The sequence below is a fragment of the Charadrius vociferus genome, unplaced genomic scaffold, assembly GCF_000708025.1.
Source record: "Charadrius vociferus isolate BGI_N301 unplaced genomic scaffold, ASM70802v2 scaffold235, whole genome shotgun sequence".
Classification (NCBI taxonomy): domain Eukaryota; kingdom Metazoa; phylum Chordata; class Aves; order Charadriiformes; family Charadriidae; genus Charadrius; species Charadrius vociferus.
In genome coordinates this window covers 2,745,733-2,759,514 of record NW_009648536.1, presented here as the reverse complement: position 1 = coordinate 2,759,514, position 13,782 = coordinate 2,745,733, and the positions used below count along the sequence as shown (strand labels likewise).

The window sequence follows — 13,782 nt, the reverse complement described above, 5'->3', positions numbered from 1 at the left end:
TTTTGATGTGGCTTCTGCAGTTCTTATAAAAATGTGATGAGGTTTATAAAAGAAATCCTTGTGTATTAAATACATTTAAATAAAATTTTTAATGGATGAGAAACTGGTTTTAAGTATAGCTATGAAACAAATCTCACCAGAACAATTAAATAAAGATGGACGTGTGTTAATCTAGTAGTTATATAGCTGAGATTAAACTGCCTGTTTAAGACAGACAGTTAACTGTACTGCATACCTGAAACAGAATTTCATGCTTTTTTTCAGCACTGATAACTATCTACTCATAGCACAAGATATTTTCCAACTTTGGAAATAGGGACATCAAATGCATGTGAAATTCCTGTGAAATATGTCAATAGCACTTTTTTTTTTTAATAAAAACGCAGCACAAATAAACAGTGCTACCAACGTGGGGTCCCTCTGTATCATTACAGGGACTGAGTGAGTATACAGGTGGTTCAGAAGAAGTCTTTTAACTATTTGTTTTTTAGTATTTATTTTTACATTTTATTAGTATGAGTTTAGTTGTAAACCATTATTTTAGTTTATTACTATTACTTTTGAAACCGTTCTTTTCTAGAAAATATTTTATTAATGTGGTGTGTCCTTTCAGAGTTTTTCTTTGTATGTGGAAAATTGCTCCCTTGAGAATATACTCCCATAAAGCTAGCAGGATCTTGGATATCAAGAATTGTTACGAAGAACTTCCTTTTCTTCAAGTTTAATTTTCAATCAATTTCCTGCATTTTAGAACAACTTAATCCAGCAGATATGCATGCCGCCTCACTTATGTTTATTCTGTGTCACATAACATTCTGTAAGTTATGACTCTGCTCTTTAACTACTCTTTAAGCAAAGGATTTCTTAGTTACTGGTTCAAATGCTTGCAACATATAACCCAAATTTGGGGGGTTTATTTTAAGGCTATGAGATTAGTACCTATATAGAATTTGTAGTTGCATAAGGAAGCAGCAACTTCAAAGTGAGAAGACTGGTGGATCTGCAGAACGAGTTTTCATTCAGATGCGAGTTCAGAAATTTTACAGTTTGAAAACTTCACTGCTAAACTACAAAGTATCACAAACGGAAGAGGGTGAATATGCATAAATCTGATATATTTTTTTTTAAACTAATTTCTATCTTTCAGATTATGCCATAGTCCCTTAAAGGCTTACATACTTCATTCCCATCAGCAAAACTGAAAGTAACTCTGAATTGAGGGATGAATAAGACATACAGAGGGCATGTCAGCCTTTCTTTTTTTGGGGATACACATGAAAAACTACGGGAATTAATTTATTTTTGAGGGAAAAACTGACTTAATTTCATGGGATGAAATATACAGATGACAAAGTTGAAATTATTTCCCATTTGTTGCTGGTTAATATTTTGCTTGAAAATATGTTGAGGAAAGAATACAAAAGAAATTATTTGCAAAAGTTGCGCATCTGTAAGTTCACACATAGCTTGCTACAGATGGGTGAAAACCAAAACAGGAGTTAGTATCCCAGTTCCCTAAGACCATTTTGGCAATTCCAGATTTCAGTTTTAATAAAAATAGATGGCTAAGGAGAAAAATTAAACATGACATGTCTAAAACCAGGTAATTCTAATAAATTATCATTAATTCTACATTTAAGTCAGGAATATTGAAAACTACAATATAAGAAGAAATACAGAAACTTAAGTCTGATTTTTAATTTTTCTTTTAAAATTTATTTCAAAGTCATAAATAACAGTGGTTTCAATTTTACCATGTAACTAATTCTCTCCTGAACAAGATAAGACGGTACATTACCAGCTCTGGAAGGACTTCAAGTAAAGCTCAAGTTCATACTACTAATTAAATTCTTGGCTGGTACAAGGATCCTCTTCACATTTTATGTAAAACGGACATGTATTTTGCCCAGTTGCCAAATATAATACCTCTATTCTTTAAAGCATTTTTGTCTGTATCCCCAAGAACTTGAAAAAGATTCTTAGCAGCATCAAACAGGACTGACCTGTTTCTTAGTCTTTCTTTCTTCTTGTACACAAGCACAGCAGCAAATGAATTCCCATAAAATCACAGAACAGAAAAAAATCCAAGAAATCTTAATGGCACTGCTTGTCCAGAGATTGTTTTATGTATGTTTACTAGTGTCTATGTTTTCAGTTGTCTACAGGAAAAAAATAATGTAGCAGTCTACAAACATTTCAAACACTTTTACACAAGGATTCAGTAAACAATCAACATTAATAAATATTATTTTCTCCTTCAAAAAATCAATTTTTGAAGAAAATATAATGTATTTGGCTTGCACACAATTTTAGTGCATTTTAAAATGGTCAGGTGGAATGACAAAAACTTGAAAATGCTCCATTTTTAGTATCTGCCCTTTTCTATGTGATTTATCTAGGAAACATACAAAACATCATGGCTTTCTATTAAAATACTCAATCTATTTAGGAGCAGGGGTCTGTATTAAAAATCCACAGTTGCTTGTACTAGCAATCTAAAATAAAACACCCATATTTCATTAAACTTAAGTTGAAGGTTGTCTCTGCTGCTGTCCTGTGAATCCAGATGCTTTAGCCAAAGAAAATTTTTTAAATTAATGAAGGGCCTGTATTGCAATTTAACAGTGCTTAATATCCCTCATGATTCTTGTTGGGTCCTCTTCTGTGAGGCTTTTCCCTGAGTCATGTATTTATTGGAAAGGCTGCCTAAGATTGGGAGGAAGAAAGCATCACACTTTAAAGGTGGGGTTTTTTAAAAAAAAGGAAAACAAAAAGAAAAAAAAAGACAAGAAATAAAACAACTGAAACAATCAGACAGGAGAAAATTACTGTTAAGTCAAACTATTATGAAAGCATACACAGATCAACTTTAGATCATTACCTGCTGCAGGACAGTAGGAAATATTAAAAAACAAAATTGAAAACTAGCATTTTCTTCAACTAAACACTCAATGACAAATCACTTTGCGTTTAAAGTCCCCAAGCTCAGATTTGAAAAAGCCTTGCAGTGAAAATAGAAAATACTGGGTCTTCCAAACAAAACTGAGAATTTAGTTTCAGATACTTAATTGCAGTTTAGTCTTCCAAAATTTGTAAACACTACTTAGGTCCTCCCCTTTTGATGACGCAAAAGAGATTTATATATTTCATTGAAAAAAATCAAGCTGCTAAAAGATTTGCAAAGTTGCACCAAAAACTCGAAGTAATTAAAAAAAGCAGTCACTTTCAAAATCTTCACTGTACCTGTTAGTAAGTGTGTGAAAATACTTTAAGGAAGCTGCATTGGTAACCATGCATCTAACACAAAACATCTCTGACCCAGAGAGAGTACATTAAAGCCTTTATATTATCATCTGACTGCTACTTGTAAGTGTAATTTTAACTTTCTTGCATTTTGGCAGCTCAGACCAAGGATGTGCTCTGATAGTCTCTCCTAAGTTAGTTGATGATGTGGAATTCTAGACAATGACTCTGAGGAAGCCTCACAAGAAAGCACTCCCCTTGTGACTGGAGAAACACAGAACCCCACATATGCCAAAACAGGAGAGATATTGATAAAAACCCATGACATCCTTCTGCAAAATAAGTCTACTGGAGTTAAAGAAAAAATGCACAGAACTGCCGTGCCTAAGTTTTATTTCCAAAACAAAACTGAAAAATTGCACACTTTTCCAGTAAAAATAATATGGCTTCACTTCAGAATTATCTAGCAACCTGTCCAGATTGCTGCTGTGTTCAGCAAATCAGGCAGACTTCCCGTAAGGACTGATGGAAAAAGCAAGTTAAAAATACATGCTTTTATGCAGAATTTCTGAAATGAAGATATACAAACCTGACTGGGGACTCAAAAATATTTTTCCTTTTTGTTTCTTTCTTTCTTCGTGTATAAGCACTCCCTATAAACAATATACACACATTGATGAACAAACACAATTGAATTATGTCATTCCACAATAAAAAAATAAAAGGTTCTTCTCAAAAGTTTAAGTAAAGCTATTTTTAATTACTTTACATGGACTTTAGAACATTTAAAGGTAAAAAGATCAAAGAAAAGAGACACTTGGTGTTTACCTGATTTAATCTACCAGGATATTTGGCAGCACTGGGTAAAGAAGGAGATCCACACACCACTTCTGGTTTTGAACCACCTGAAAAGATCATAATATACCAAAGATTTGCTAATTTGAAACTAGTTTACATATCAGGTATCATAAGATATAAAAATACCAAAGTGTTTGCGATCTACCTTCACAGTATGTAGAAAGTAAGCTGGTGTGAAATTCCATTTATACAAAGGATTCCTATTTGTTACTTTAAGAGGTCAAGTCACGAGCAATCTGTAGAGCAAGTTTTTCCAGCATGAATTTACATGCTCCTAGGTTTACCTACAGGGAAGCAATACTACTGTGTTCCTTTGGAAGCTAACTAAAAGTATGACTCACTATCTTAAGGAGTCTCAGTTTTATCTTAGGATGATTTTTCCTTTACAACACAGATGATGAGAGATCTGTTTTATCTGAAGGATGACTTAGATACTGTTAAGGAAGCATGGTTTTTTTTTGTTCAGATCTCAGTGAGGATCTGGATTTGGGGTGATTTTTGTGGTTTTGGTTTTTTGTTTTTTTTTTTTTTTAAGTAAAAATTGCAAACTGACTCCAAGAAAACTAAGACAAATTGCTGTATCCCTCTGACTGCTGAGTTGGCAAGAACATTATTTTATTCACAGTGTTCTATCTGAGCAATTTGTGCACTTTCATAGTGACATTAGGGTCTTATGAAATAATTCTGGTTTAGGTGATGTGAAGAGCTATAATGCTAGCTTTTGTTGCAATTATGATGTACTGAAAGATAATCTGTAATTTGAAATGTTAGCAAACTCTTATATAGTGAAGACAATGGAAGGAATTTCAACATATTAGACACATGCACCCTTTCTGTTCCAAGCATCTTACCTGCCAAGAGAAACCGGTCAAATCTCTAGGGATATAGCAAAGTTCTGAAAGGTAGGTGGGGATAAAGGGAAAACTGACTATGTGTGACTACAGTTTAAAAAAAACTAACCCTAACCCTAACCCTTACCCATTAGTCAACCCTGTTAAAAATACCAAAAAATATAAGCTCTGTTTAAACTGCTCAGCTTGATCAGCTTCATACCTGCAGCTCCCTTATACTGTGGGCATTCCTTTTTAATATGACCTTCTCTTCCACAGATAAAACAACGTTTTTCTCTTAAGTCTCTGTCTTCCAGGCGCTTCCACTTCTCTGCTGATTGCCTGGGAGTCTTCTCTCTTCCAGTTTCCACTATTGCCCTTGCTAGTTTTCTCTTCTGAGGTGTACACAGATGCAACTTTCCCTCCTTGATTGAGCTCTCCTTTTCTGTTGTTTTATTCTGAATTTCTTTGTCCTCTTTGCTTCTTTTGTCCTTGCTTTCTGTGTACCTCTGAGTTTTGATATCTTCATAATCACGCCGCCGTCTTAATCTGCAGGAGCAGAAAAATGCTGCAGAGTTCATAGGCCTTACATACGTACACAGAGTTGAAAAACAAACAAAACAAAACCAAGTGGTGTCCACAGAAAACCAACATATCTCATGTATTTCTTCGGTGGGTTAAATAAAGTGAATTAATGTACTTGTCCCTTTGACTCTACTACAAAACAGTGCTATACTGATGTAATGTGTACTTAATAATTTAAGTTTACAATTAGATTACAATACAGCCCTAAATTGTAATAATTATAGCTCAAAAATATAAACACAACAGAAAATCTGGGTGCTAGAGTTGCAAAGACAGTGGAAGAAAAGAAATATGGAGCAAAATGCTAACAAAGTATAAGGGGGAAACAGCTACCACTGGTGGACTTGTTTTACCTAACTTCTTTATGCATGAGACATCAGTGAAACCTCAAAATCTGAAGATGATACTAGGCTTCTTCACTCAGTCAGATGCAGTACTATTGGCAAGCAACTTGAAAACACCTCACAAAATAGAACGAATGGGCAAAAGAATGGCCAATGAGCTTCAAGGTGAGCTTCCCTCTTTTTTAAAAAGGGAAAAAAGGAAGACCCAGTGAACTACGGGCTGGTCAGTCTTACCTCTGTGCCTGGCAAGATCATGGAGCTGATCCTCCTGGAAACTATGCTCAGGCACATGGAAAACAGAGAGATCATTGGTGACAGCCAACATGGCTCCACTAAGGGCAAATCATGCCTGACAAATCTGGTGGCCTTCTACAACAGGGTTATAGCACTGGTGGATAAGGGACGGGCAACTGGTATCATCTACGTGGACTTGTGTAAAGCATTTGATACTGTCCCACCCAACATCCTCGTCTCTAAAATGGAGAGACATAGATTTGACAGGTGGACCACTCAGTGGATAAGGAATTGGCAGGATGTCTGCACTCAAATTGTTGCAGTCAATGGCTCAGTATCAGTGTGGAGACCAGCAATGAGTGATGTCCCTCAGGGGTCCATCTCGGGACCAGTATTATTTAACATCTTTGTTGGGGACACGGACAGTGGGATTGAGTGCACCCTCAGCAAGTTTGCAGATGACACTAAGCTGAGTGGTGTGGCTGATACTCTACGAGTGAAGGGATGCCATTCAAACAGACCTCGACAAGCTAGAGAGGTGGGCCTGTATGAATCTTATGAACCTCATGACATTCAACAATGACAAATGCAAGGTCCTGCAACTGGGTTGGGACAAATCTCAAACATAGATATAGACTGGGCGATCAGTGCATTGAGAGCAGCCCTGTGGAGAAGGTCTTGGGGGTACAGAAGGCCCGATATGTAGACCAGAGCCACTATATAGGGAAGTTTGCTGCCTCCCTGGGGCCCGGGTTAACAATGTTAAGCAGCTTCCTTCCCTGGTATGGCAATCACATTATTATCCCTGTTTAGTCTTTCAGGTAGGCAGTGACAACATAGTGAGAAGTCTGAGAGAAATGAAGAGGGATTTCAGGGCTTTGGGACAACTGGTTAAGGGATCGGGAGCACAAGTCTTGTTCTCTGTCCCTCCAGTTGTGGGGAATGATGAAGGGCTAAACATGAAGAGCCAGTAGGTCAATGACTGGCTCTGAGCCTGGTGCTACCAGCAGGGCTTCAGGTTGTTCGACCATGGCCTCATTTACAGAACACCAGGGCTGCTGGTAGCAGATGGGAAAAGCCTGTCTTACACGGGGAAAAGGGTTCTAGGACTAGAGTTAGCAGGGCTCATTGAGAGAGCTTTAAACTAGATTCGAAGGGGGGCGGGTATGTAACTGGGCTCACTAGAGAGGCGCCTGGGGGTAGCAGCTCAGCACTTGTGGGGCGGAGTGCTAGTATTTTTGAGAATCAGAAAGCCCACCACCCCTCTAGGGCAAAAAATACACACTCAATGGTCTCTCTGAAATGCCTGTACACTGATGCACGCAGCATGGGGAACAAACAAGAAGAGCTGGAGATCTGTGTGTAGTCACAGGGCCATGACCTCATTGCAATCACCGAGACATGGTGGGATAGCTGACACGACTGGAACACTGTCATGGAGGGCTATGTTCTTTTTAGGAAAGACAGGCCAGCGAGGTGAGGTGGTGGAGTCGCTCTTTATGTGAGAGATCAACTGGAGTGCATCAAGCTTTCCCTGGGGGTGGGTGAAGAGTGAGTTGAGAGCTTCTGGGTAAGGATCAAGGGGGAGGGCAACAGGAGAGACACTGTTGTGGGTGTTTATTACAGGCCACCTGATCAGGATGGGGAAGCTGATGAGGCCTTCTACAGACAGGTGAGCATCGCCTCACAATCACAGGCCTTGGTACTCATGGGGGACTTCAATCACCCTGATATCTGCTAGGAAGGCTACACAGCTGGGCATGTATAATCCAGGAGGTTCCTCCAGTGCATTGATGATAACTCTTTGACTCATGTGGTGGAGGAGCTCACAAGGAGAGGTGTACTACTGGACCTAGTACTGACAAACAAAGAGGGACTGGTGGAGGATGTTAAGGCTGGGGGCAGACTTGGCTGCAGTGATCATGAGAAGATAGAATTCGGGGTTAAGTGCAGTATGCACATAACAACAAGTGGGATTGAAAACTTAGACTTCAGGAGAGCTAACTTTGATCTCTTCAAGGAATTGCTTGGAGAAATCCCATGGGTGAGGGCTCTAGAGGCTTGCGGGGCTCAACAGAGCTGGCTGATAAATTTAAGCATCACTTCATCCAAGCTCAGGATCAGTGCATCCCTAGGAGCAAACAATCAAGCAAGGGAAGCAGGAGACCTGCATGGCTGAGCAGGGACCTTCTGAAAAAGCTCAGGTGGAAGAAGGAAGTTTACAGTATGTGGAAGAAGGGGCTGACCACTTGGGAAGAGTATAAGAATGCTGTCAGGGTATGCAGGGATGAAATGAGGAAAGCCAAGACAGCCTTGGAATTGAACCTGGCGAGGGATGTCAAGGCCAACAGGAAGGGCTTCTTTAAGTATACCCCAGACTTTGCAGGTAACAGAGAAAGCCTGGAGGAAGGAATACTTTCCCTTGGTTGAAGAAGAACAAGTTAGAGAACAATTAAGTAAACTGGATACCCACAAGTCCATGGGGCCTGATGGGATGCACCCACAAGTACTGAGGGAGCTGGCGGAAGTCATTGCTGGGCCGCTCTCCATCATCTTTCAAAGATCCTGCAGAACAGCTGAGGTGCCTGAGGACTGGAGGAAAGCCAATGTCACTCTAGTCTTCAAAAAGGGCAAGAAGGATGACCTGGGAAACTACAGGCCGGTCAGCCTCACCTCCATCTCTTGAAAGATGATGGAACAGCTTGTTCTGGGCGTCATCTGGAGGAAAAGAAGGTTATCAGAAGTAGTCAACATGGATTCACCAAGGGGAAGTCACATCTGACTAATCTGATAGCCTTCTGTGATGGTGTGACTGGATGGGTGGATGACGGGAGGGCAGTGGATGTTGTCTACCTTGACTTCAGCAAGGCTTTTGACACCATCTCCCACATCATCCTCACAGGCAAGCTTAGGAAGTGTGGGTTAGATGAATGCACAGTGAGGTGGATTGAGAACTGGCTTACAGATAGAGCTCAGAGGGTTGTGGTTAGTGATGCAGAGTTTAGTTGGAGGTCAGTAACAAGTGGTGTCCCTCAGGGGTCAGTACTGGGTCCAGTCCTGTTCAACATATTCATCAATGACCTGGATGAAGGGATAGAGTGTACCACCAGCAAGCTGCTGATGACACAAAACTGGGAGGGATGGCTGAAACACTGGAAGGCTGTGCTGCCATTCAGCGTGACCTGGATGGGTTCGAGAGTTGGGCAGAGAGGAACCTAATGAAATTCAACAAGGGCAAGTGTAGGGTACTGCACCCAGGGAGGAATAAGCCCATGCATCAGTACAGGTTAGGGGCTGACCTCCTGGAGAGCAGCTCTGTGGAAAGGGACCTGGAAGTCCTGGTAAATGAATTCTGTTTGTGGGCAGTGGGGGTGAGAAAGGGAATGAAGAGGTATTGTGTTCTGCATGGATTAGATTCAGCATTCTGTGGTACTGGTCAGTGAAATACTGAATATGAGAGGGCAATATGCACTCACAGCCCAGAAAGCCAACTATATCCTGGGCTGCATCAAAAGTGTGGCCAGCAGGTCAAGGGAGGTGATTCTGTCACTCTACTCCGCTCTCATGAGACCCTAGAGTCCTCAGTACAAGACTGACGTGGACCTGTTGGAGTGAGTCCAGAGGAGAGCCACACAAATGATCAAGGCACTGGAGCACTTCTCCTACGAGAACAGGCTGAGAGAGTTGGGGGTTGCTCAGCCTGGAGAAGAGAAGGCTCCGGGGAGCTATAGTGGCTTTACAGCATTTAAAGGGGGCCTACAGAAAAGATGAGGAGGGACTCTTTTCCTGAGAGTGTAGTGATAGGATCGATAAAACATTAAGAACAGGACAGAAGACATCATTTTGTTGCTACATAAACTCATGGTGTGCCAACATCAGAGTACTGCATGTTGGTGTGGTATCAACATTTTAAAAAGGAAGTAGCAGGGTTAGAGATGGTACAGAGACAGGCAGCTAAAATGAGGAAGACAGCAAGTGTTTAAAGAAGAGATACTAAGAAGGCCAAGACTCTCCTACCTGGCCAGAAGCTAGAGGGTTAACACAATCATGGCTTACAAAATCACCAAGGCAGTATTGCTACTAACTAAATCCCACAAGGCTAGGCCTAGGGAATGCTTATGAAACTAAGATGAGATTGACTTTAAACAGATAAAAGAAAGTACTATTTTATGCATCAGTTCGCATACTGGCTAGATGGCTGGGCCCAAAAATTTGTGGTGAATGGAGTAAAATCTAGTTGGTGTCTGCTCACAAGTGGTGTTCCCCAGGGCTCAGTACTGGGGCCTCTTCTCTTTAATATCTTCATCAACAACCTGGACGAAAGGATTGAGTGCACCCTCAGTAAGTTTGCAGATGACACCAAGTTGGGTGGGAGTGTGGATCTGCTTGAGGGTAAGAAGGCCCTACAGAGGGATCTGAACAGGCTGGATTCATGGGATGAGGCCAATGGTATGAGGTTCAACAAGGCCAAGTGCCGGGTCCTGCACTTGGGTTACAACCCCATGCAGTGCTACAGGCTTGGGGAAGAGTGGCTGGACAGCTGCCTGGCGGAAAAGGACCTGGGGGTGTTGGTCAACAGCTAGCTGAATATAAACCAGAGGTGTGCCCAGGTGGCCAAGAAGGCCAATAGCATCCTGGCTTGTATCAGAAATACTGTGGCCAGCAGGACTAGGGAAGCGATCACCCCCTGTACTACCCAGCACTGGTGGGCCACAACTCAAACATTGTGTTGTGTTTTGGACCCCTCACTACAAGAAAGACATTGAGGTGCTGGAGCATGTCCAGAGAAGGGCAACAAAGCTGGTGAGGGATCTGGAGCACAAGTCTTATGAGGAACGGCTGAGAGAACTGGGGAGTTCAGCCTGGAGAAAGGGCGGCTGAGGGGACACCTTATGGCTCTCTACAGCTACCTGAAAGGAGGTTCTAATGAGGTGGGTGTCAGTCTCCCAAGTAAGAAGTGATAGGACAAGAAGAAATGGCCTCAAGTTGTACCAGGGGAGGTTTAGACTGGATATTCAGAGAAATTTCTTCAGTGAGAGGGTTTTCAAGTATTGGAACAGGCTGCCCAGGGAAATGGTTGAGTCACCATCCCTGGAAGTATTCAAAAGACATGTAGATGTAGTGTTGAGGGACATGGTTTAGTGGTAACTTGGCAGTGCTAGGTTAACAGTTGGACTTGATGATCTTTTCCAACCTAACCAATTGTATGATTCCTATGGGACTGGTAGCTATAGAAGACTGTTAAGGAAAATAGGAGAATCATATTCAGAAAACAAACAAACAAACAAAAAGGACAAAATCATAAACAACTCTAGTCCACAAATGAGTACTACCAGTCCAGGGCAGGTATATGCTCTAACCACAGCAACTGCAGATGCTGGGGGAGTGCATGAGAAGAGATTACAGAAAGCAGCCAACTAGTGTGCCCTCCACAGACAGCATCTCCTATTGCAATGGCTGGACAGAGCACTCAAATGTATCAGTGATCTTACCCCATAAGGCATTTATGTTCTTAGATGCAAAATCCCATTGATTCACGCTCTAATGTTGTAAAGATCATAGCTGCATATATGCAATGAACTGGGGCATCACTCCAGAAGGCAAGATTAAAAATTAATTGTATCTGAGTCAGCAGTTTAGACATTGAGTAGATTTTCACACCACCTTCAGCATTCTTCATTATTAAATTATCATCAGCTACGGTACTTGTATTTGGTGAAGTTGAATAAATTCCCAAATTAACAGTCTCAACAATGTAAGCTTACAATTCTCTATTGTATGTCATAAAGGCTACTTCATCTGATCCAATGCAAGTAGCTTTTTAGTTACTTGCATAAAAGTGCAGGTGATTTTTAATTACAGCTTTAACATAGACAGACTCTAAACAAAAGTTAGATTTTTCCATTCACCTTACAAGTGAGCACAAAGGCTTTCAAGATTTTGTCCTCTTGAAGTTTTATTTGCCCATTTTCACTATTTTATAGACATTTAGTCTTAAAGAGCTTTGTCTTAACTAGGAAAGAAATCAATGGACCAGTTTTAAGTTTAGACTTAATAGAAACTTTAGACTAATATGAGGACAGGCTGAGAGCTATGGGGACAGGCTGAGAGAGTTGGGGTTGTTCAGCCTGGAGAAGAGAAGGCTCCAGGGAGACCTTATTGTGGCCTTCCAGTACCTAAAGGGGGCCTAAAGGAGAGCTTGCGAAGGACTTTTTACAAGAGCGTGTAGCAATAGGATGAGGGATAATGGCTTCAAACTGGAAGAAGGTAGATTTAGATTAGATATTAGGAAGAAATTTTTCACTTAGAGCATGGTAAGACACTGTAACAGGTTGCCCGGAGAAGTTGTGGATGTCCCATCCCTGGAGGTGTTTAAGGCCAGGCTGGATGGGGCTTTGAGCAATGTGGTCTAGTGGGAGGTGTCCCTGCCCATGGTAGGGGGGTTGGAACTAGATGATCTTTAAGGTCCCTTCCAACCTAAACCATTCTATGATTCTATAATATGAAAAGCAGGAAGATCAGTTTAGCATTTTTTGTTACAAGAAGACAGATGCTGAATTTTAGGTATCTGGTTACTTGGGATCAGGAAACGTCTTGGAGGTAAACCAAGACATTGTTCTCATATGTGTGTACTTAAGAAAAATAACGATGTGACATTCTTGTCTTGCTTTTTTACATGAATTGCATAATTCTGTGAACATAACAAAAATGTGTCTTGCTGGTAGCAACAGGATCCTAGTATTAGAAGCTATTAAATGAAAAGATATAAAATGTTTCCATGAGTGCTTTTCACAGCACACAGCTATTCAGATCTGCATTTGAATTCTCTTTGACTACTGCTTTCCTGTGCAATGAAGTCTAGTGTCAGCATTACTACCTTAAGCTAAGTAGTTTTGCAGCCTTCTATGAAAAGATTCTGTTAAAAAACACTACAGATGATGCTGGCAGAAGTTAAGTAGACCAAACATAGACTAAAAATTTTTTTAAAAAGACCACCATCCATCACTGCCAAAACTGGTACAGAGGCATTTTCATTTCAACAGTAAAGGAAAAAATCTGCAGCATGTACAAGTTCTGCTTTAGCATTACAATCCTAATCTTTCTTCTAAACAAACCTAAGGAAGAGGCCTGTGCAGATGCCAAAACTATACTCACTTTCTTCTCATGGGACAATCTTTCATGAAATGGCCAATTTTACCACAAATTCTGCAGCACCTATCATTTGGTGCCAATTCTCCTTCCGTTAGTACCTCTGGATCAAAAAAGTACTCCTGAAGAAGAAAGCATGCATTTAAAATTAAAATCCATACACTTGGGAATCAAGACAGATAAGCAAGTGTTAAACAACAGTAAGAGTTACAGAGCATAATAAACCTGGTGCGTAGCTGAACTCCTGAAAGACCTGATAAGATTAACTAGCCACTGACCTCTTTACAGGCAGCCTGCTGACCACCAGGTCTGCAAAGTCTTTTTTTGAAACTGCAGTTTTAAGAAATGGTAAGCTGGTTTTGATAGGAACTAAAATATGTAAGCCTGCACAATGAAGCTCTGACTTGATTAGCATTCTGCATGCCAACACATTTTACATGCAAGCAACACAAATCCAGTACTCAGTAATAACTCCCAAAAAGATTTTTAGTGTATTGTCGAATTTTAAGGGAGAAGAGCTTAAAAAGAATGTAACCATA

General features: G+C 40.5%; 1 protein-coding gene across 3 annotated transcripts in view; it reads right to left on the bottom strand.

Moving 5' to 3' along the window:
• Positions 1 to 2,638: 2,638 nt before the first annotated feature.
• Positions 2,639 to 13,782, bottom strand: part of ZCCHC6 (zinc finger, CCHC domain containing 6) — a 39,483-nt gene continuing 28,339 nt past the window's right edge. For 2 of the 3 annotated variants that reach the window (XM_009885839.1, XM_009885841.1), the window contains 3 exons: positions 13,250 to 13,365; positions 5,155 to 5,480; positions 2,639 to 2,706 (listed from right to left, as the gene is read on the bottom strand). In XM_009885839.1, coding sequence (XP_009884141.1) covers positions 2,639 to 2,706; positions 5,155 to 5,480; positions 13,250 to 13,365 — 510 coding nt within the window. Of the gene's footprint in view, positions 2,707 to 3,832; positions 3,897 to 4,071; positions 4,149 to 5,154; positions 5,481 to 13,249; positions 13,366 to 13,782 lie in introns of all 3 variants that reach the window. The other variant, XM_009885838.1, reaches the window with a different exon arrangement.